This window comes from Herpailurus yagouaroundi, unplaced genomic scaffold (genome assembly GCF_014898765.1).
Source record: "Herpailurus yagouaroundi ecotype Mexico unplaced genomic scaffold, PumYag 192, whole genome shotgun sequence".
NCBI classification, from domain to species: domain Eukaryota; kingdom Metazoa; phylum Chordata; class Mammalia; order Carnivora; family Felidae; genus Herpailurus; species Herpailurus yagouaroundi.
In genome coordinates, this window is record NW_024412423.1 from 25,186,781 (window position 1) to 25,209,239 (window position 22,459).

A 22,459-nucleotide genomic window follows, 5' to 3' on the forward strand; every position below is an offset into this window, starting at 1 on the left:
GAAGTCCTTGAGGGGCTTAGTATCACAATGATTAGGAGACTCCAGAAGCATTCAGTGGGCAAGGGCTGACAAAGGTGCTAAGTATCTTCCAATATGCCATAAAACAATCCTTCACAAAGAATTAATATAATCCCATAAGGTTCCCAAGTATTCATGTAGCTGAAAACTTGAGCCTAGAATTTATTTTTCAAATGAATCCCCAGAAGTGTTTACATGGGTGTTAGGAACACTTAATTTTCCAGGAATGTAGTGGTTGTATAAACAATCTACATTAGAACATCATATTGACTTAAGTATACACGAATTTCACTTCTAGATAATCACAAAATAAAAGGAGGTATTACACCTGATGAGGTCTAAGCCCATGTTCTTGACTGACATTCCTTTGGGCATGGTAGAGGGCAGTAATACATGAAAGGAGGGGGGAGTCTGCTGGAAGACCACTGGTTAGGAAATAAGTCTTAACACTAATCAGTTCCTGATGTTATCAAACCACTGAAATCCTAGGGCTTACTCTTGGACATGCTTCTTGCAACCTGAAAATAGTAGCCCTAGTTTCGATGCTAGACAAAAAGATTGTTGAATGGCTTTAGGTCAGGGAATTGGGAAATACGATTCATGTCCTTTTCCTGAAGCTAAATCTCAGAACCTCACTTCTCATAAATAAGAGATCAAGATGCTTTTCATTTATTTTTAAAAATCCATACTGGATCAAAAAAGCAATCCAGGATACAGGTGCCAGACACAGGCCAGAAGGTAGCTAGAAAAGTATGCCTTAGTAAAGTTAGGGAGCCCTATTACTACCTTTTTTAAAGCTGCACCTAACATCTATTTTCCCATTGATCTACCTTCTCCTACCCTACCTCCCAACATGGCACAGCTGGCTTGCCTTGCAAGGCCTCAGTTGAAGAATCCCTCATACACATAGGCTGGTTTAGCAGTTTCAACTGACTGGAAGGATCTCATCCCCATATGGTCTGAGAGGGCATTCCAGGTTTATGGGTAAGTACCCTCTTTATTGAGATGGTTTCACCTCTTGAAAATATGGCTACTAAAGCACAAAACAACAGTGTTTTTATAATGATCAGTAAATCATCTTCCCCTCCCTTGACATGCAGTTGAAAATTACCTAGGGACAGAGTACTGTGAACTTTGTATGGTTGGAATTCTCATTAAATGATCATTAGCTAATGGTTGCTGAATTTACATATTAAGGAAATTATATATAGAATACTGCAAAAACACAGTAAAAGACTGAAATTTGCCCATTTCTGCTCAGGAAGTTTCTTCACTCCCAAGCGTCATAATTTGACTCCAAAGTTTATTGGTATTACTGTTTCTCCTCCTTTTGATCTTCCTTTTGTTCCCCAGTGCCAGAACTTCCAGAGCCTTCTCGCTCAGATGCCATCTGTTAAGAAAATATTGGAGAGCAACTCATTTAAAGTGGACAGTTTGCTCTTTGATAAAAAAAGGGGGCATATCCTGCCTATTCTACTCTCCCTCCCTTCTTGTACTCTATTGATGGTTTCTGTGAGTCCCTCCCTTTGACTGCCATCACCGCCCCCGCCCAAAGCAGAGTCAAGAAAGCCAGAGTATTTCCAACTCCAATACTCCCAGTTCTATAAACGGCCATGTAGAGTGCCACCAGTGACAGTAATTAACAGCAGTTCTATTAAGATGAAGTTAGGCACAAATTCACTCAACAAAATGTCCTTTTACCTTTTTGTATGCCATTTCGAAGAGCTTCAGTGATGCTTGCTGAAGGGAAGATGCTGCCTGCCTTATGTTTTCTCCCGTTTCACTGTCTTTTCGAGCCAGAAGTTCCCTCATTTTGGAAATCTCTTCTTTTAGCTTGTTGCACTTAAAAACAAAACCAAACTCTTTCTCTGGGTTTCTTATCCCATTTTACGTAGAGTAATACTCAGAAACATTAAAAAACAAATTTCTATCCTTGACAGAACTCCTCTTTAAAAATGTATCTCAATTTCCTTATTTATCAAATGGCCCCAACTGAAGTCTGTGTGAAAAATGTGAATACAAAGCCTGAGAAACAAAAATACCACTAGATTCCTATCAAGATTCACACAGAAAAACAAACTTCATTGACACTGGTGATAATGCCTAACTTCTTGAACTATTTTAAGAGAGGACTCACTTCATCAGCAGGCAACTGGTCCTTGAATTCTTCCATTTTTGTTTCTGTGTCATGAATGATTCCTTCAGCCATATTAACTGCTTCAACTCGTTCCTAGGAGAAATTATAAATTTAGTATGAAGACTTCCCAACCAACCAGTTAGAACATGCTGATACATAATTACAGAATAAAGACAAATTACTGTGGTCTGAAGTAGTCTAGGATGTCTGTAAGTGATTTTATCTTATTGTATAACACAAAAATTTTGATGTGGAAATGAGAGTAAGAAAAGCATTCCACACAAAAGTTAGGAACAAAAAGAGAGCAAGGACAGATTCAAATACAGACTAGAAAATCAACAATACATGTCCAAACTCCCACTTTCACCTCCCAGTTGCAGAGGCAGAAAATAGTTACCTTCTTTCGTCGGTCTTCCTCAGCATACTTTTCTGCATTTTTAACCATATTTTCAATATCATCTTTGCTTAACCCACCAGAAGACTGGATCACAACTAGAATGAAATAAAAGCATCTTGTTACTTCCCAGATAAAATTATCTGCCTCTTTCTCTGTATTAAGAAAAAGAACACTCCTGGGGCACCTAATGGTTCAGCTGGTTAAGCATCCGACTCTTGATTTCTGATCAGGTCATAATGGAACAATGCATGACCTCGAGCCCTATGTCAGGCTCTGCACATTGCAGCTTGCACTCTCTCTCTCTCTCAAATAAACTCAAAAAACAACAACAAAACCCCACCAAAACTTAAAAAAAATATTCCTGTTCAGAGTAGCCAATCTTGATGTATGATGATGAAGTATTATCTATATATATTACGAATAAGAGAAATACCGTTGTCCTATAACAAACAGAAGGAAACCAAGGATCTGAAATCCACAAAGACCATTTGTTCTGCCTGCCTACCAAAACTTCAGCAATCCAGAAGCCCAGTGCTTGCCCATTTGTGGTAATAAATACATCTGTTAATGTGAATCTGATGACCAAGGAGAAAAGGGGCAAAAAGGACTCATTGCCTCCCCCAATCCCCCCGAGGCTGGGGGAAAACACACACACAATCTAGAAGGTCTAGTTCTCAGAGGAACTTCAAGGTCCCTTGTCTCTTAGAGTCTGATAAATAAGAACACTTACTCTGCTGCTCACGTCCTGTGCCCTTATCTTTGGCTGAAACATGTACAATCCCATTGGCATCAATGTCAAATGTAACTTCAATCTGAGGGACTCCACGAGGGGCTGGGGGAATTCCAATCTAAAATAGAGAAATATGCAGCATTAAGTTCCTCTCACAAGAGGTCCAGTGCCCTATTTCCAAACCTATATATACAGTCTCTGGGTAAAGTAACTTGTTCCTGGGAGCAACAAACAATACTTAAAATGTATAAAAACACATATTTATAAATAAGAATAGTAGTTTCATTACTACCTGAAAGAACCAGGGCTTAAGCCAGTGAAGCTGGCTACAGCAAGTAACCATAATGACCGTGTATACCTAAGGGACACGCTGAATGAGAGGAAAACTGTCCATCATTGTTCACTAAGAACCAATAAACAATGCTCACTAGGAGCCAATATCAAATGCCTTAAATTAATAATTGGGGAATTCTTCCTAACTAACATTCTATTTCCATAGCTCTCATATTTATCAACTTCCTAAGGCATCAGGAACAAGCAAAACTTTCAGGAAAAACTGAAGCCATGGGCATCCAGTTGCAAAATTCATCTGTACACTGAACTAAGGTAACAGAGACGAGGTCCCTGTGTTTTAGTTTTGGTAATGTTATTAAGAATTATAATTTAGGGGCGCTGGGTGGCGCAGTCGGTTAAGCGTCCGACTTCAGCCAGGTCACGATCTCGCGGTCCGGGAGTTCAAGCCCCGCGTCAGGCTCTGGGCTGATGGCTCAGAGCCTGGAGCCTGTTTCCGATTCTGTGTCTCCCTCTCTCTCTGCCCCTCCCCTGTTCATGCTCTGTCTCTCTCTGTCCCAAAAATAAATAAACGTTGAAAAAAAAAAAAAGAATTATAATTTAGTCCAACTTTATAGAAAAAGCAAAGTACTCAGGATTCCTGATACCTACCAAAGTAAACTGTCCAAGAAGTTTGTTGTCTCCAGCCATCTCTCTCTCACCCTGACACACTTTAATCTCCACTTGAGTCTGACCATCAGCAGCTGTAGAAAACACCTGAGAGAGAAAAAAAACTCTGGGTTGGCAGTCTGTTTAGGCTACTCCCCTTAGAAAAGTGCAAGCCAAAGAAAGAAATTCCCATCTCAACACTTAAGAATCCCATGTTCAGAACAAAGGCTTTTGTTTTTGCAGGAGAATAGGATTAGTACAGCCAAAGGGTATACAGTAGCTATTGTTTCAGCTAAGCAAATGCACTAAACAAAGATGCAGCATTAGCAAAGTCGTCCTCAAAAGGAGCTAAAGAAAATGAGATGTTGAAACATGCTCATTTGAGGAAACAGGTCAGAGACATGACATGTATTTTATGCTCAGTCACAGGAAGTCACCACATAGTTTTCTTCAGAATGATGTATTGGCAATACATCACTGAACAAATAGCAACAGCCATTAGCTATAACAGCTTTTCAGAAAAACAAATTGGGAAAGTCAGTAAACAATTCTGAATCTAAGACTAAGCAAGCCATTGTCCAGATAACCCTGGCTTGGTATCTCAGCATCTCCATCATTCACCCATAAGACAAGCACCCTCCCCTAATCTTGGCCAGGCCATTCTTTTTATTGCCTTTGAGAACAGAAGAAAACAAGGAAATTAGTCCCAAACGATGAAGCTCCTTTTGGAAAGTTATTTTAATACGGTGAAGGACACCACTGATACCTTCCCTAAAATTACTGCTAGCTGACAGGTAAGGAGAACATATTCAGGAACCAACAAAAAAAGAGAACAAAAAGCAAGATTCTTAGCACCCACATTCACCTAGTATGGACTCAAAAACAAAAAGCAAAATGTCCTAGGAAAAACTAAAAAAAGTGGGTATAATCATGTCCCTCACAGAACCTATATTCTCTGTGACAACGGAGGGGTAGGTGACTCTTACCTGGCTTTTCTTGGTTGGAATAGTGGTGTTTCTGTTGATAAGTTTGGTAAAAACACCTCCCAGAGTCTCAATACCCAGAGACAGGGGAGTGACATCCAGGAGCAGCACATCTGTGACATCACCAGCTAACACACCTCCCTGAATGGCAGCTCCAATGGCCACAGCCTCATCAGGATTGACTGCTTTGCTTGGGGCTCGGCCAAAGAGATCTTGTACAGTCTGCTGAACCTAAGCCACCAAGAAAAAAGAACCCGTCACCCACTACCAAGGGCAGCTACCCTTGGGGGGGTAAAAGAGCACATGTGTCCCAAGACCACAACAAATCTCAGGATAAGCTGCTTCAGATCCAAGAATGTTCACTCATGTTACTATTTCATATTTGAGGTCTTCTTAATGACCTCAGTGTGTCAAATACGGGCAACACTCATATCCTTTACTTGAGCATCAGTCATAGCCCTTTTAAAAATTTTTTTATTTATTTTTAGACAGCTTGACCAGGGTAGAGGAGCAGAGAGAGAATCTCAAGCAGGCTCCATGCTCAACGTGGAGTATGAGGCGGGGCTCAATCCCACGACACTGGGATCATAACCTGAGCTGTAATCAAGAGTCAGACGCAAAACGGACTGAGCCACCCACGCGTCCCATTTAGTCCTTTTAAATATGAGAAGGAGCTGCGTAACTTTTATACTGGGTTTCCTATACATATTAAATTAGAAATACAGGCTGCAAGACATCAAGACTTAGATATAGTTCAATTCCCCTTCTACAGATCAACTAAAAACCACCTTAAAAGAGCAGTGCTAATTCAATAATTCAACATTGTTGCTAATGTGAGGCATGTTCTTCTCTCCAGCTTATTTTACTAATGTTAGAAAAAAGTGCTACTTAAACAGCATCTGGGGTAATTTTTTAACATAAAGATATTTTCCTGGTCCAAAGCCTCCATTTTTTTCTCCATGTTTACTCTGTGCAGATTTTCCTAAGCCCATGAACTCCAAAGGAAATTACTATTCTATTCAAGCTATACAGCAAAAATGACACCTTCAACAGGTTGTGCTCAGTCATTAGTTTTCCACACACCTATCTTATCAGAATGATGTGTTGATAAATAATATGCATCACTGCACAAATCTCTGTTGAGGTGATGCAGTTAGAAACCCAAAATATTATGCTGTAAACACATGTATCCAAAACTGCATGCAGAGACTAGATAGTACCAAGGTTTTAAGCTATCTCTGATCTCCAACTCTGAGAAATACTTGGTTTATAAAAATATCCCAAGAATGAAGTTCAGGATCTTCCATGCTACCACCCAAAGACATTTTGCCCTTCCTGATCCTTTTTCTGAAACCCTTTTAAAAAGAGGCCACAAAAGACCTCTAGTGAGGGCATAAATTGCTTTCAAAGATCCCTTCAGGTCACTGTGGCAGAAAGGCCATGTACTCATGTTCCTACACAAATCATCTATCCAGAGAAAACATTATGTGCTTGCCCTCTCTGCTTTCCATGCCAAGGATTCCATGGGTCCATACCTTGGGCATCCTAGTCATGCCACCAACAAGAATCACTTCTCCTATGTCACTCTTGCTGACTTCTGCATCTTGCATGGCTTTTTGACATGGGGCAATTGTCCTCTTGATTAGATCTGTAACAATCCCTTCAAATTGAGCCCGGGTCAGCTTCATATTCAAATGCTTGGGTCCAGAAGCATCCATCGTAAGATATGGCAAATTGATGTCGGTCTGCAAAGGTAGCAGGGAAAGCAATACTGGTGACGTTTCTTTATTACTTCAATTAAAATAAGACCATACCCTCATGAGGAAGACTTTGAAAGCTATAGAGAGAGTAGACCCACTTTGAAGGAACAGCCACAAACACAATGACTCTTTAAGATTCAACTCCTGCTCAGGTCATGATCTCAGAGTTCAGGAGGTCGAGCCCTGCGCCTGGCTCTGTGCCTGGGATTCTCTCACTGCCCCTTGCTCATTTATACCACCCCTCCTCTTCAAAATTAAAAAGATTCACCTATGATCTTCCCAGAGGCAAAAATTTTAGAATCTGTTATGAACAATGAAGAATGAAATAGTGGGACACCTCAATGGCTGAGTCGGTTAAGTATCTATGACCCTTAACTTTGGCTAAGGTCATAATCTCACAGTTTGTGGGTTCGAGCCCCATGCTGGCCTCTGCACTGACAGTGTGGAGCCTGCTTGAGATTCTCTCTGACCCTCCCCTGCTCACGCTTTCTCTCGCTCTCAAAATAAACTTAAAAATGTACACACACAAAAAGTAAGTCAAAAGCATGCTCTGAACCAAATAACTTGCCTCAAGCCAAGGCTTTCTAAGTTTCAGGAAGATGGTAAGGAAGCTATAGAAATACTAAAGATACCTACACCAGGATTGACTTTACTGCCATCACATTCATGGAAAGCAGCAAACGCTGCTATAGCCATACCATAATAAAGGTATCCTAATAGGGCCTACATTCAGACTATTTAGACTAACCAAACTCCTCACTAAACATGCTGAAACAGGTCTCAACGTGGACCCTCAGGAACAAAATTGTACCTCCCCTCCAATTTCACATCGAAGCAAGGCTGGCAGGAAACAGACTGAAAGGGAGCAAACCCATTACCATCTCTCATCAGGTAAACTACTTTTGGCATTTAAATGCTTAATAAATAGTGAACGAGTTAACACATCTTTTGTAGGAACAGTGCTGAGTATTGCTTTAACGAACACCATCCATCACTTCTCAGCCTTTTGGCTAAGATCAAGTGTAAAGAACACCACCGACGATTTCCTTCTTTCTTTGCAACGTTATTAATAAACTAAATCAAAAACAATTAAATTATCTAAAGTAATGCAATCCAGGGGGTGCCTGGATGGCTCAGTTGGTTAAGCATCTGACTTCAGCTCAGGTCATGGTCTCAGCGTTCATGAGTTCCAGCCCCACATCAGGTGAGCTAGAGCCCTGCTTCGGGATTCACTCTCTCTCTGCCCCTCACTCACTTGTGCTTTCTCAAAACAAAAAAAACAACGAAGCAAACTTTAAACCAATGAAATCCAACAGAACTTTCTGTGGCAATGGAAACGTTCTGTATTTGTGCTGTTCAATTCAGCAGCCACTAGCCACGTATGGCTCAGCATTTGAAATACAGGCAATACAACTGAGGAATGCAATTTTAAATTTTATTTAATTGTAAAAGCCCACACACAGACATTGTATCAATGCAATTCTATATGCTATATGTTAATGACAATCTGAACAATTCCAGGACTCTCAATCCTCAAAACCCAGTCACTAAGCTTTGTCGCTTCTCAAATTCAACACTACCTCTATTTCACTCCAGTCCAAGTCCTTCCTCTCACCACCACCTGACCATGTGCTACAGCCTCCCAATGTTCTCCCACTTCCACTCAGGCTACCTCTGCTACAGGACCCCTCCTGACCCCAAACAAATTTCCACTCCACCTCTGCCAGAGCAGTTTTCACAAACCCATATCTGGCCATGTTACTGCCCTTAATTTAGGTTTTCACTAGGGTGCCTGGGTGGCTCAGTAGGCAGATCATACGACTCTTGATCTTGGGGTTGTGGAGCCTGCATGGGATTCTCTCTCTCCCCCTCCTGTGCTTGTGTACTAAGAATAAACTTCTAAGAAAAACCAAAACCAAAACCAAACAAAAATACACTGTTCCTTTGTTCGTGGACAGGCTTTTACTGCCACCTAGAAAACTAGAAAAGATTAGATAGAAATTGCACCAAGAATATGCTATTCAAATAAACTAAGGCTGGAAACATTAAGACTGTTGGGACTCATCCACATCCCACCTGCACAGATGAGGAGAGTTCACACTTAGCCTTCTCAGCAGCCTCCCGAACCCTCTGAAGTGCCATGTTGTCTTTGGTCAAATCAACCCCCGTCTACAAAATGAAAACACGTAATACTAACGTTAATGAGGTGACGAATACTATTTAGTTTACAACGATAAGGTATGATAACTTAAAGTAAAGCCCTGTCTTTATAAACAAACATGAATCACTCACTGCCCTTAAAAATCTGTAGGAAAAAGAAATCTTATTCTTCAAATTGTGTCTGGAGCCAGAGGGCTGATCTAATCTTAGTTCTTTCAAGCCATTGGGTTCTGGATCCAAATAGGAGTGCCCAGAATTCCTCTTCCAATATTATACAGAGTACCATACCCTCTTCAACCTGTTGTGGATTCCCAAGCTAAAGCTACAACAACCAGAATGGTTCAGTCTACCCGTGAAACTGAAACGCAATTCTTTCAGTGCTGTTCCATGTTCTATTAAGGGCAAAAAGTCATAAAGCAAACAGTCATCTGAATAAAGAAATTTTCACCATCCCAATGTCTACATATGAACTATACTGGTAACCAACCTCTCTCTTGAACTCCCTCACAATGTGTCGTAGCAAGGCCTGGTCAAAGTCTTCACCACCTAAGAACGTGTCTCCATTGGTAGATTTCACCTCAAACACTCCTTTCTGAATTTCCAGGATAGAAATATCAAAAGTTCCACCACCTAAATCATATACAGCAATTCTAGAAAGACAAAAGAGGTGGTCTTAAGGGAGAACACCTATCACTAGGGTATAAATTTCAACAACCAAAGGAACATAAACCTGATCATTTTCCCTGTGGTATAATTATAAAATCGGATAACTGCCTAAGTGACAGGTATATGAACATGTGGCACGAACAGCTAACTGTAAAATATAGAGTTGAAATACATTTTAAAACTGGGGTGCCTGGGTGGCTCGGTTAAGCATCCGACTTTGGCTCAAGTCATGATCTCAGGGTCTGTGAGTTCAAGCCCCGCGATGGACTCTGCTGACAGCTCAGAGCCTGGAGCCTGCTTCAGATTTTGTGTCTCCCTCTCTCTCTGTTCCTTCCCCGCTCCTGCGCACTCTCAAAAAACATAAACATTAAAAAAATAAAGCAAAATTGACGATATTCAATCACTTTTTCCCTAAAGTAGGCTGCATGCCCAGTGTTGGACTTAAACTCACACCCCCAAGATCAAGAGTTGCATGCCCAACCAAATGGTCCAGCCAGACATTCCCAAAACCATACTTTTGAACAAATACTTGCCAATATGCATGCTAAGGGGGGAAAAATGATCACAGCCCAGTACTTCCATAGGTGAAGTCCCACAAACCTAGGTGGAGTTTACTGCACAAACTTACATTTTATCTTCTGATTTGTCTAGACCATAAGCCAGAGCAGCAGCTGTAGGTTCATTTATTACCCGAAGCACGTTTAGTCCAGATATCTGGCCAGCATCTTTAGTGGCCTAAAAAAAAAGAAAAAAGCATTTTCCACCCTGTGTCCTAAATATCATCAATACAGTCTTGATATTTTCAGAATGTCAAATGAACTCACCTGTCTCTGGGAGTCATTGAAATAAGCTGGAACTGTGATCACAGCATTTTTTGCTGTATGCCCCAAGTAATTTTCTAGAAAAGAATCAAAAAATGAAATACATTCATGACATTCTGTCCTATGAAACAGGTAAAAGAATTACTAATGTAGGGGCACCTGGGTAGTTCAGTCGGCTGAGCGTCCAACTTCGTCTCAGGTCATGATCTCGCGGTTCATGAGTTCGAGCCCCACGTCAGGCTCTGTGCTGACAGCTCAGAGCCTGGAGCCTGTTTCAGATTCTTTGTCTCCCTCTCTCTCTGCCCCTCCCCTGCTCACGCTCTGTCTCTCCTTCTCTCTCAAAAATAAATAAACATTAAAAAACAATTAAAAATAATAAAAAAAAAAGAATTACTAATGTAGCCTAACAACCTGGGTCGTCATCCTGGAGCCACAGACAGCGCTCATCAGTTTTTTTCTGCACGTGACCTAACACAGAGAAATCCTGTAGGAAAATGCTCCAATTAAATCAATGGTTGAAAACCCAAGATCTCACCCTTAACATTATAGTGAAGGTTCAGCAGCTATAACGACCTATTCTTAGACTTAAAATAGCCACGAATTTCTCCAAATACGAAGTTTTACCAAGACAGCCAAAAGGTTCATATGTAGTCTTTCAGCTTTCAATACAGAACACCACTCCTCTATATTGGAGAAGATAAATAAGCCCTGTTAGGAAAACTTTGAGGACAAATTCAGTATGTAGGGAAAATGTGAAGAGTAACAAAGTTTTGCCAATCCTAGGTTTTCTGCATAATATTCACCCCAGACTCACACAAGGGACACTGGAGTATATAAGTTAGGAACCATCCAGTTCTTCAAACTTGACAGACAGGAACCAAACCTTCTCACCTGCAGTCTCTTTCATTTTCATCAACACAAATGCTCCAATCTGACTTGGAGAATAGAGTTTTCCGTGAGCTTCGACCCAGGCATCTCCATTGGAGGCACGGACAATTTTAAAGGGCACATTTTTACTGAAAGACACAAAAATTTTATTTGATAAAAATGTGCCAGTGCAACCTACCATGACAAGCCTACCATATACCATGAATGTCCATCTTTCATCCCAAGAGACCCATGGCCAAAAAATGACGACTTAAGAAATCCATTTAATGAAAATGTTTAGAAAGCAATCATTAACATCTAAAAACATCCTGGTTACACCTGAAGATTCTTTCCACCAAACTAAAGATTTGTGCCCCTGCTTTGGAAATTACTAAGAGTTACCAATGACCCAGCAAGTCCATTACTAGGAATCTACCAAGAAAAAAAGAAATGAAAACACATCCTTACAAAAACCTGTACATGAATTTATAACAGTATTCTTTAAGTTTATTCATTCTTTTCAGTAATCTCCACACCCAAGATAGAGCTTGAACCCACAATACCAAGATCAAGAGTTGCAGGCTCTTCTGAGTCAGCTGGGTACCCCTATGGTAGTATTCTTAATAGCCCTCATGGGGCGCCTGGGTGGCGCAGTCAGTTGAGCGTCCGACTTCAGCCAGGTCACGATCTCGCGGTCTGTGAGTTCGAGCCCCGCATCAGGCTCTGGGCTGATGGCTCGGAGCCTGGAGCCTGTTTCCGATTCTGTGTCTCCCTCTCTCTCTGCCCCTCCCCCGTTCATGCTGTCTCTCTCTGTCCCAAAAATAAATTTAAAAAGTTGAAAAAAAAAAAAAAATAGCCCTCAAATGCTCATTAACTGACAAACAAAATGCTGTATACAACTGACCCTTAACAGAGGTTCTAACTCCACCAGTCCACTTATATGTGGATATTTTTGAATCTATATAAAGTATTATAAACATATTTCCTCTTCCTTATGATTTTTCTCTAATGTACTTTGTTGTAATATGATATATAACATACACAACACACAAAATGAGTGTTAATTAACTCCTTATGTCATCAGTAAGGCTCTGGTCAACAGTAGGCTTTTAGTCGCTAAGTTTCTGGGAAGTCAGAAGTTATACACAGATGTTCAACTGCATAAAAGGTTGGCACCACTATCTCCTGTGTTGTTCAAGGATCAACTGCATGTTCATACAAGTTGACAGCCATGAAAAGGAATAAAGCAGGGATAGGTGTCTTAGCACGGAAAGACTCTGAAAACAGCTGATTGGCACATGATGTGGCCTTATGAATTTAACACCAATTTACATGGTCCAAAAATGACTAGCCAAATCTTCGTGTCACATCAATACATGGAAAAGACCTAATATGTGAAGGCAGAAGCTAATGTTTTTGAAGGAGGTATCCTTTCAGTAGGGCAGGACATGCCTCTAGGGACAATATGTACAATTACTAAGGTCAGATGCTCCAAGGATTTTGCTGAAACCATTTCTATGTGTGGCCTCTGGAAATAACTATGCTTTTCCTATTACTTACATGTCTTTCTGTACTTCAGGGTCATCATATCGCCGTCCAATGAGACGCTTGGTGGCATAGAATGTGTTGTTTGGGTTGGTGACAGCCTGTCGCTTGGCTGGCATGCCAACAAGTCGCTCACCATCCGCTGTAAAGGCCACAACTGAAGGGGTGGTTCTGGCACCTTCAGCATTCTCTAGCACCTAAAACTCCCAAAGTAAGACAAAGAATGAGGTTCTAGTCACCACTTTTTTTTTTTTTTATCAATCATTTAAAGACACAAAACTGCTGCCAAATCACAAAACAAACGTTCAAGTACAGCACTAATAACCATGCTTTTCTGCTCTGTGAATGCTGATATAGCAAGTACCTACTACTGGAGACAGATGTAGATGTTTAAAGTATTTTTAGTCCTTCACTTTGAAACAAGTTACAACTAAAAAGAAAAAAATGGAAAGATAATATAAATCACACCTTTCATACTAAGATATTGAAACCAGATCATCCTTCTTTCCATATGGGGGAATTAAATCTACTTGTAAATTTTTTTGTGCTGGTTACAAGTTTCATGCATAGGTAAAAGAAACTGCCAAGAAACCATTCAGAAATCCCAACTCTAAATCTTGAGAAGAACCCAGTGGGAATAAACTGTTTTGTGAACTAAGGAGGTCCTTCAGGGGAACAACCTCTACCATAGCAAGAGCTTCTAAGATGCAGCCTATGTGTTATGTGGAGCTTCACTTGCTTCTAGACTCTTCCTGTACCTCTAACCATGGTTCAACTGACTTACAGAAATGTAGGACTCTGATTACAGAAATAATCAACAACACAAGTCATAGCAATTGGTGCTAACAGTAACTTAATAGTCTTTATACTAGGACACATTTAAATCCTGATAAATCAAATCCATTCACTTTACAGCACATTGCAAGTAAGCATAAAAATTCACCTCAAAACAATCATAAGAACTTAAATGCAGCTTTTAAAATACCCCTTATCTAAGCCACAGGGCAGAGAAAGCCAGATAGACTACTGACTACTAATATACGATCCAGAACTTCCAATAGTGCTCACCTTTGCTTGTTTACCTTCCATAACTGCCACACAAGAGTTGGTAGTGCCCAAATCAATACCAACAACTGCTCCCTTGATTGCTTCTGATCTGCAACACATATAAAATAATGCTATGGTTATTTTTACCTTAAGAGTGGTTTCCAGAATGGTTGCAAAAATAAATAATACTTGATATTGTGGGAATAATGGCATACTACAGAATCATTCCAATTTTAGTGTATGTGCTGCCGAAGCGAGCACGGCACACTACAGAATCTATAAATTAAAGCAGAAACATCACTTTTTTCTCAGTGTAAGAGTTAATCACAAATTTAGAGAACATCACTGTACGGTTTAACATTTATTATCTCTTACAGAAAAATGAAGTTAGACTTACGCATAGTCCCGCCTTGAAACAATTCTAAAAGCCTCATGACTAAGGCCATTCCAGCCATCCTAAAAAAAAAAAAAAAAAAAAATCAACCAACATGAAAACCAGAGCCTGTTCCCATTATTCTTCTGAAGAATATGAAGTTTCATTCTGGTAACGGTATATGTAAAACAAGATCTTACGTATAAAAGATACTGTGCCACTTAAACACCAAACAAATTTAATCAAGTATGAAATTTCCAAAGGACCCAGGAGAAAAAAGTACACATAAAATTGTCTTGAATTACATTGTAACAGGGTTCCTCAACCTTGGCCCTATGGATTTCTGAACCAAATCTGTTGTGGGGCACTGTTCTGTTTACTGTAGGACTTTTAGCAGCGTCCTGTGCCTCTCCTGCTAGAAGCCAGGAGGTTCCCCAAGGTGTAACAAATTATCTCCAGATATTACCAAATATACCCTCAGGAGGCAAAACTGTTCCTGGTTGAGAATCACCAGTACAAAACACTATTCGGATATTTCTTAATTTCACTGTCAGCAGCAGTGTACAGGTACCAAAGCCCCACGTAGGTGTGTATTGTAGCTCCAGATTTAAACCATTCAGAAACATTTCCAGAGTTTGCCAAGCAAATGATTTAAGGGGACTAGGACTGGCAATCTTGGACAGTCAGTTTAGAGAAAAAAATTCAGAAGTTGCCTTCAACCAGGATCAAATCTAATCTCAGGATACTTCCAAGTCTTCTTTTTAACCCCATGCTGAGTGCAGAGACACAGTTCCCGCTCTCCAAAGATATGTTTGGATAATGAGCAACCACTCCATTGTTGGTACGTGGAAATAACAAATAGTACAACCAACCGTACGCCAAAGACTTAGAGAACTACATACAAATGTTCCTAAGCAAGAAAATCTGCACGTAACTTGATTTACTGAGATGGCTTTTCATCCTCCTTTTCATGATAACGGGGTCCTTGCACACGCTGTATTTTAGAGGAGGCGAACACTCGTCCTTCGACTTGTATATGTAAGTAATGGCTAAAATATCGGTTCCCTCCCAACTAAAATTGCGTCCCTCGCCCCAAAGGCCAAACCCGTCCAATCAGCAAGTGAACGGGCCGTCAGGACCACTACCCGTTACTTCCTAGAATAAAACTATTCTCTCGCAAGAGGTGTGACTCAGCAGAGCCCGAGACATGGAAGGAGAAAACCCTGAGTTAGGTCCTGATTCCGTAACAGAGATTACTCAAGGCCAGTTACTTTCTCCCCATCCTGATCTCTGCTGCACAATTCTGTCCCCGAACGGCTAGGCCTGCCGTAGCAGGTCAAGGCCGTGAGCCCCCCCGGAGGAGGCCCAGCAGTCCCTCACCTTGTGGCGGACGGCTGTGGGGCCCCGGGAGACCGCGGCACCGACGAGACGAGCTGCTGCGGCCCGGCTGGCACTTATCATGGCGGCTAGACGGTGGAAGTACGAAGCAGCAAATGCGCTCGGACGGCCGGAGCAGCGCGGCGCAGTAGTGGTAGCGCTTCTGGAAACCTCCAACCACGTGGGGTGGGGGGTGGGGGCTAGTTGCTGACGCCTGGAGGACCACTCTTCCGCTGAAGCGTCGCCCGGGTTGCCTGACCAGAGAGTATGGGACCCCTGCTCCCTGAGTTAGAGAACATGGCTAATACGCATCGCAGCAGGATGGTTGGAAAAAGCATGACCTTTCGTTCCGGCTGCAGCAGGTCTGGGCTCAGTAAGTGGCGAGAGGGCTAAGAGAGGTTTAAAGGCAGCACTTTGGGCAGCCCCGGTCCTCGAAAACAGGAAAGACTCAAGGTCACACGGATAAATTGCGAACCGATTACAGAGGCCTTGCGTCAGTTGCGTGAGAGGAGGAGCCTGCTGCGCCTGCGCAGCCAGCATCCTGCCGCACGCCTAAGGCGCATGTGCGCAGGGCGTGGTGGAAACCGAGGTACTACAGCACTCATTGGATGCTTCAGCGCACGTGAGTTCGGCTCAGCTTGTATCCCGGGGCGAGCGCGGGCGCGTGCACCATCCGCTAGGGTGGTCGTTTTCCGCACTCTAATTTTTTGAGTAACGGCGCCATCTTATCCTGGGCGTTTGTTCATTGAAAATCTGTGGCTCAGAGCAGATTTGTTGGTCTGCTCCGTCTGTTGTTCGTCTTTTGGTTACCTGTTGGCCGTCATTTGAACTACACCTGGATGTGCAGATCTCAAATTCATGCCGTTTACCACGGGGATCTCTGGTTTTGAGCTACTAACGCAGCCTTTCGTTCAGAGAATTGGGTTGAATTGAGCTAATTATCGTTCAGACCCTCAAAATAAAAAAATACTTGACCTTAGGTTCTTTGCCTGCGCCCCCCTCCCGCCCTCCCCTCGCCGCCTCTGCTGTGCTAGGCCTCACTGAAGCTCCTCAATCCCGTCTCAAACCTGCTGGTTTCCAGGAACAGAAACTGTGGGCTCTGTAACGAGATGTCAGTGGCCACTGCACCGTGATCAGTTTCAGTTTTGCAAAGAGGTAGGAGTCTGATGAAACAAACAGGTACTGGAGTGCCTACCATGTGTCAAACACTGTTTTAAGTGGTGGAAATATAGTGAAAGCAAAACGTGAATTCACTAATGAGTTGACAGTGTCCTTGATTTTGAAGATGAAGCAACTTGGCTTTTAAGTCCTATTTCGAAGGAGGTGCGTTCCTCTTAGGCTATCACAGCTGTGTGAGGAATTGTGAAGGAAATGTCGGGGGAAGTTTGGGAGAGAAGATAACTAAAGAGTGTACATTGTGAGGAGGATGGAAGTGGGAGTGAGAAACAGAAAAGGCAAACATAACATTGGTCATAACAGACGAAACATTGTAATAAAAGTCACACTCTTATCTAAGTCTTAACTATTATTTTTTAATTGTTACTAGTCTGCTTAATACTCTCATTTCTTTGGTTTTTTTAATTTCCTGAGAGGTAGACTTTTGACCCCTGTTGGTAGGGATTTGTATTCTAAAACAATATACTGATGGAAAAGAATGTAGATGATGTGGAAAATGCTGGGGTTTGGAGCCAACGCCCAAGAGAGAGTTATTGAGATGTTTTCGGTGCATAAAGGTTTTATCAAAGCACAGGGACAGGACTCGTGGGCAGAAAGAGCTGCACTGGTGTTGTGAAGGGTGACTGATGATATACTTGGGAGTTGGGGAAAGCAAAGACCGGGGAAGTTTCCAAAAGGATTTTTGTGTGCTAAAGATTCACAGGATCCTGGAGGCCCAGCTATCGTCAAGCTAAGATTGCTTTTCTCTCTAGTAAAGCATTAACATTAAGACAGTTGGGAGTTCCTGGAGGAATGTCATATTCTGTCTGTTGCAAATATTTGCCGGTGAGCTGCGGGTTAGAAGGAAACTTAATTTTATCTACATTTCTTTCTGGTTTTGTTCCCCACATCAGTAGAGGGGAAGGAGGAATGGTATTAAACATTGAAACAAAGTAGTAATTGATAATTTTGCATCTTTGTGTTGTGTACATCGGGGAGGGAAGCGTTCAAGTGCAATAATTGGAGTAACTATAGTCTCCTCTCTTCCTTCTTTTATCAACTGGTTCTCTTAAGAGTTTGTTGTTGTTATTGTTGTTGTTGTTGTTGTTGTTGCATATTTCTAAAGTCCACAAAGTATTAATCAAAAGAATCCTGGAGTCCAATGGTGTTATCTTTAGAGTGTCTGAGACAGTGTTACTGTGGATGATTGAGGTTCCTGGTGGTTTCCCCAAGAGCCTGGCAAATATTTTCCATGACCACAAGGGGGATGTGGTAAGCTCTAGATACTCAAAGCTAGAGCCTGAGAATGGGGCTGTATTGTATTGGCCAGTGTGAAGGACAGGTTTCTGGACTGCTTGCAAATTAACACGGCCTATAGCCTGAAGGCTTGAAGAAATGAGCCTGAGTCTAAAAAGAAATAGGATGCAAATGAATAAGAATGGACAGTTAGATCCACAGCCAGGTGATATAATTCTTCACCATACAACACAGTACTGTATTTCATTTCTCTGCTGTCATCTCAGTGTCAGACAGGAAAGTGAAAGGAGCCAGTACACGAGTTGCATGTGGGTAAATGTTTCCCAGACAGAACAGGCAGCTGTCCCAATACCTGTGCATACTATATTTTAAATTATATTCTTTTTTTTTCAACGTTTATTTATTTTTGGGACAGAGAGAGACAGAGCATGAACGGGCGAGGGGCAGAGAGAGAGGGAGACACAGAATCGGAAACAGGCTCCAGGCTCTGAGCCATCAGCCCAGAGCCCGACGCGGGGCTCGAACTCACGGACCGTGAGATCGTGACCTGGTTGAACTCGGATGCTTAACCGACTGCGCCACCCAGGCGCCCCTAAATTATATTCTAATTAGTATGATTAAGGGTTTTTTTTGGGGGGGGGCATATTTGAAGATTGAAAACTAGTTTCAATTGTTAAGTATTTAACTCCCAGCAGTTAATAGGAATTGTTATTAGATAGTAATCACTAATACTTGTTAACTGTTTACTTAAATGCCACATGTTGTCCTAAATGCTTTATATACATTGTCTAATGAAGGCTTACCACAGTGGTTTTAAGTAGAATACTATCAATATTCCCATTTTGTGTGTGGAAACTAGGGTTTAGAATGGTTGATGTGTTATATGGCTCACATAACAACTGATTGGTAAAGTCAGAATTTGAAGCTAGGTTATCTGACTCCAGAACCTGTGTTGCTTCCCACTAGGCCCTGCTGCCGAAATGGGCCTCATCTTTTACCTCCACATACATGGAGAAGTTCAATTTTATAATATCAGCCTAATCCAGTATTAACAAGTTATTTTAGTCAGTGGAATAAAAGAGTTCGAAATATTTTTTAAAAATTTTGTGTAGTTAAGATTGCAGAACAAACTGTAAAGTATAATCTATCATAGAACTCATAGAATCTAGTTTATATTTTTAAAGCAAAATGTCTTTAAATTGGTGACTCAGATGATGTTTTATTCACTTTTCCCAAAGACGAATATCCTGCTGTGGCACCTTCCATCTTCGTGAAATAAAAATGTGGCATACTTTTGTCACTTTTGTTCTCCTTGTCACTTTTGTCAGTTTTGGAACTTTTTTTTCACTTTTGTTCTCCTTGGAATTTTTCATGTACCTGTAGCAGGTCTCAGGAGCCAGTTTGCACTTCTCCATGCTGGCATTAGCTACACTATATTGGAGCATATTACACAGTGTCACTCCATTCAAGTTTGATTCAACAGAACTTGCCCCAGTGAAGCGTAGGAAGTATTATGTCAGGTGATGTCTCTGTGCCCAGAGGTGACAATTACTAGGTTTCATTTTATATTGAAAGCCTGGGTAACCCACCAACCTGCCCTCCTTCCAAAAAGAGAAAAGAAAAATAGAATGACCCTGAAAGAAGAGTAAGCCAGCAATAAATGAAAATAAAATGTCACTCTGTTTAGATAGGACATTTGCATTCCATTGATACTGCAGTCTCATTGCACAGGATAAAAATCAGCCTCACTCTGGATTTTCATTCAGGTTTGGAAAACAATTGGCTCTTGGATAGGTCCAGAACCAATGTTTTGAAGCACCTATTTGGGGAGGGAAGAGGGTCACCAAAAGCAGAGATTTGCTTTTCATGAAGATCCATTTAATAGTTAATTTTTAAAGGTAAAGGAGGCCTTTCTGAATTTTCTAGCTTAAAGGGCTTTAATTTTAATTAATCTTCATTAGCATGGTATAGTGAAAGGAACCTTGAGCTAGAAGTTGAATCTGAACTTGGGTTGTAGAAACACGGAAAGGAACTTAAGATACCTTTTAAAGTCTAACCTTTCATTTAATAGACGAGGAAGATAAAGAACAACTGTGTTGCCCAAGGTCACACAGACAGTGTTAGCTTCTGCTCCATAGCCTCCCTTTTTACTTGGTATGGTTTTTAGAAATCACCCACACATGATTTCAAGTTAAATGTTCAATCAGTACAGAACCTTTTTCAAAATCTTACAGACAACTCTGGCTTGTATATTCTTTGTCTTATCTTGTCCTCATTCCTGAAAGTACTGAGTTAGAGAGATTATGTCCACTATTTTTTCAGTTTCCCTGGATTACAGGCTCTCTATGTGAGGGGCTATTGGTTTCTAAGTTTCCCTACTGCTACTCCCCAGCCATCAGGAGAGGACGTGCCCAGGTTTCCTTAGGTGATGAAGATTTAATTGAAGGCTAGTTGGGGAAATACAGGCATTGTTCAGTATCCATAAAGCTAGAGTTTTGGAAGAACAAGGAGGGTGACTACTCTTCCTTAGGCCACAGGAGGACCTGGCCTATAGCAACCAGTTATTGGTCCTCCCTCAGAAATGGGCTTTTGGGGGACGTCTGGGTGGCTAAGTCGTTTGAGCATCTGACTCTTGATGTTAGCTCAGGTCATGATCTCACAGTTGTGGGATCGAGCTCCATGTGGGGCTCTGTGTTGACAGCCTGGAGCCTGCTTGGGATTCTCTCTCTCTCTCTCTCTCTCTCTCTCTCTCTTTCTGCCCCTCCCAGCTCATGCTCATGCACACGCAAGCTCCCCCCCCTCTTTCTCTCTCTCTCTCCAAAATAAATAAACATTTAACAAAAACCCACTCTTAAAAAAAAAAAGGAAGAAAGAAAGAAATGGGCTTCTGACATTCCCATTTGTACTGATTCGGCCCTTTTTGTGGCTCAGCTTCTTCCTGCCTGCTTCTCTAATTCTTCTATTGTTCTAGTTCCCAAACATCAGTAGGAAGCTCTAAGCATCCCACTCCTAGAGATTCTAGTCCTGTAGGTCTGAGGTGGGTCAAGGAATCTGTGTGTTTAAGTTCCACAGGGAATTCTGATGGGGGTGGGGTGGGGCTTAAGGACCCACATCTTACTTAGAAATACCCCCAAGCACCATGGTGTCCTCTGGTCTCCAAACTTTTTTGTTACACATTCCTATTAGAAAAATACTTGAGCACACACCTCCATTATGTGTATTATTTATGTATTTATATACACTTACATATATCTAGTACTATTATTAAACATATTTCAAATTCAAAATAAAAGTAGAAAAGAAAAAAATAAATGTAATATATTTGAATATTTTCTTCCTGTACCCCAGTGTATTCCTGGGGCTGCTTGCACCATCCTGGCTACCTTCCTGCGTGGCTTGAACTAGTCATCCACAGGGAGTTCTGTTATTGTGTAAAGGCACAGAAAAGTGTCAAGTTGTCTCAAGGGTCACTGGGTCAGTTTGTAGACCTTTGGTTTAGGTGCCAATTCCTTGTTTTATTTAACTAGCAATTGAGGGTGGGGTGGGGGTGGTGACTATGTATGTGACATGATGTGAAGCAAGCTGGTTTGCCTGGGAAGAGCCCTGTGACCCATTCTTTAGGGGAAAGGGGAATCTGTGAGCATGATAGTCGCTGGGGAGTTCATGAACACCTGTCTTCCACCATAGAATAACAAACTGCTACTGAGCGTGGCAAAGTACAAAGGCAACTCTACAGAGGCTGCGATTCAGGCCACCATGTATGTGTGTTCTCCCCAGCTTTGTGTGGCTTCCCAGAAGGAAGTTTGGTCTGCCTTGGGCTGTTGTATATGTATATGTTGTGTACGTGTGTATGGTGCTTGCCCACCTCTCTCATTCCATTTAGAGCATGACTCCCTGGCTTGAGCTTGGGAGGTAGCTCTCAGGATTACAGGCAGTCAACAGAATGCCAGGACCCAGAGCCCTGGAGAACAGCACCTGTGTTTGAGTGGTCAAATCTATAGGTAGCTTAATGAGAAGTAGTAAATGAGTCTCTGAACTCAAATGAAGTTCTTCCCTGTACATGTACTCTGCTCTTGGATATACTCCCAGTGGCCAAAGAGGCTTTACCTTAATTAATGCATTTGTGGTTCTTTGATACTGTTCTCTTACCCTAGGACATCATTTTGTTTTTGTTTTTTTAACTTTTTAAAAAATATTTATTTATTTTGAGAGAGAAAAAGAGAGTGT

General features: G+C 41.5%; 1 protein-coding gene, 1 long non-coding RNA gene and 2 other non-coding genes across 4 annotated transcripts in view; 1 reads left to right on the forward strand and 3 right to left on the reverse strand.

Annotated features, from left to right (window-relative positions):
• Nucleotides 1-22,459, forward strand: part of LOC121010776 (uncharacterized) — an 84,118-nt gene that overhangs the window by 10,951 nt on the left and 50,708 nt on the right. The window lies entirely within an intron of this gene.
• Nucleotides 122-16,016, reverse strand: HSPA9 (heat shock protein family A (Hsp70) member 9). Its single transcript, XM_040444607.1, has 17 exons — nt 15,824-16,016; nt 14,468-14,526; nt 14,092-14,179; nt 13,039-13,220; nt 11,503-11,627; nt 10,615-10,688; nt 10,419-10,525; nt 9,612-9,774; nt 9,041-9,133; nt 6,740-6,949; nt 5,208-5,435; nt 4,225-4,329; nt 3,283-3,400; nt 2,553-2,647; nt 2,156-2,248; nt 1,720-1,860; nt 122-1,408 (listed from the first exon to the last, which is right to left on the reverse strand). Exons 1-17 carry the CDS (start codon nt 15,902-15,904, stop codon nt 1,331-1,333), a joined length of 2,040 nt encoding a protein of 679 aa, XP_040300541.1. The 5' UTR covers nt 15,905-16,016; the 3' UTR covers nt 122-1,330.
• Nucleotides 4,636-4,704, reverse strand: LOC121010912 (small nucleolar RNA SNORD63). The gene has a single exon (XR_005781426.1). It is a non-coding gene; the product is annotated as a small nucleolar RNA SNORD63 (small nucleolar RNA).
• LOC121010911 (small nucleolar RNA SNORD63) lies at nt 6,260-6,334 on the reverse strand. Its single transcript, XR_005781425.1, has one exon. It is a non-coding gene; the product is annotated as a small nucleolar RNA SNORD63 (small nucleolar RNA).

Excerpts from the sequence above, each read along its gene's own strand:
- HSPA9 (XM_040444607.1), bottom strand. The coding sequence starts at position 15,904 with ATGATAAGTGCCAGCCGGGCCGCAGCAGCTCGTCTCGTCGGTGCCGCG. Across the intron at positions 9,775-10,418 it reads GACAAATCAGAAGATAAAAT|AATTGCTGTATATGATTTAG; the intron begins GTAAGTTTGTGC and ends TTGTCTTTCTAG. Across the intron at positions 4,330-5,207 it reads TTCCAACCAAGAAAAGCCAG|GTGTTTTCTACAGCTGCTGA; the intron begins GTAAGAGTCACC and ends TTTCTCTCTCAG.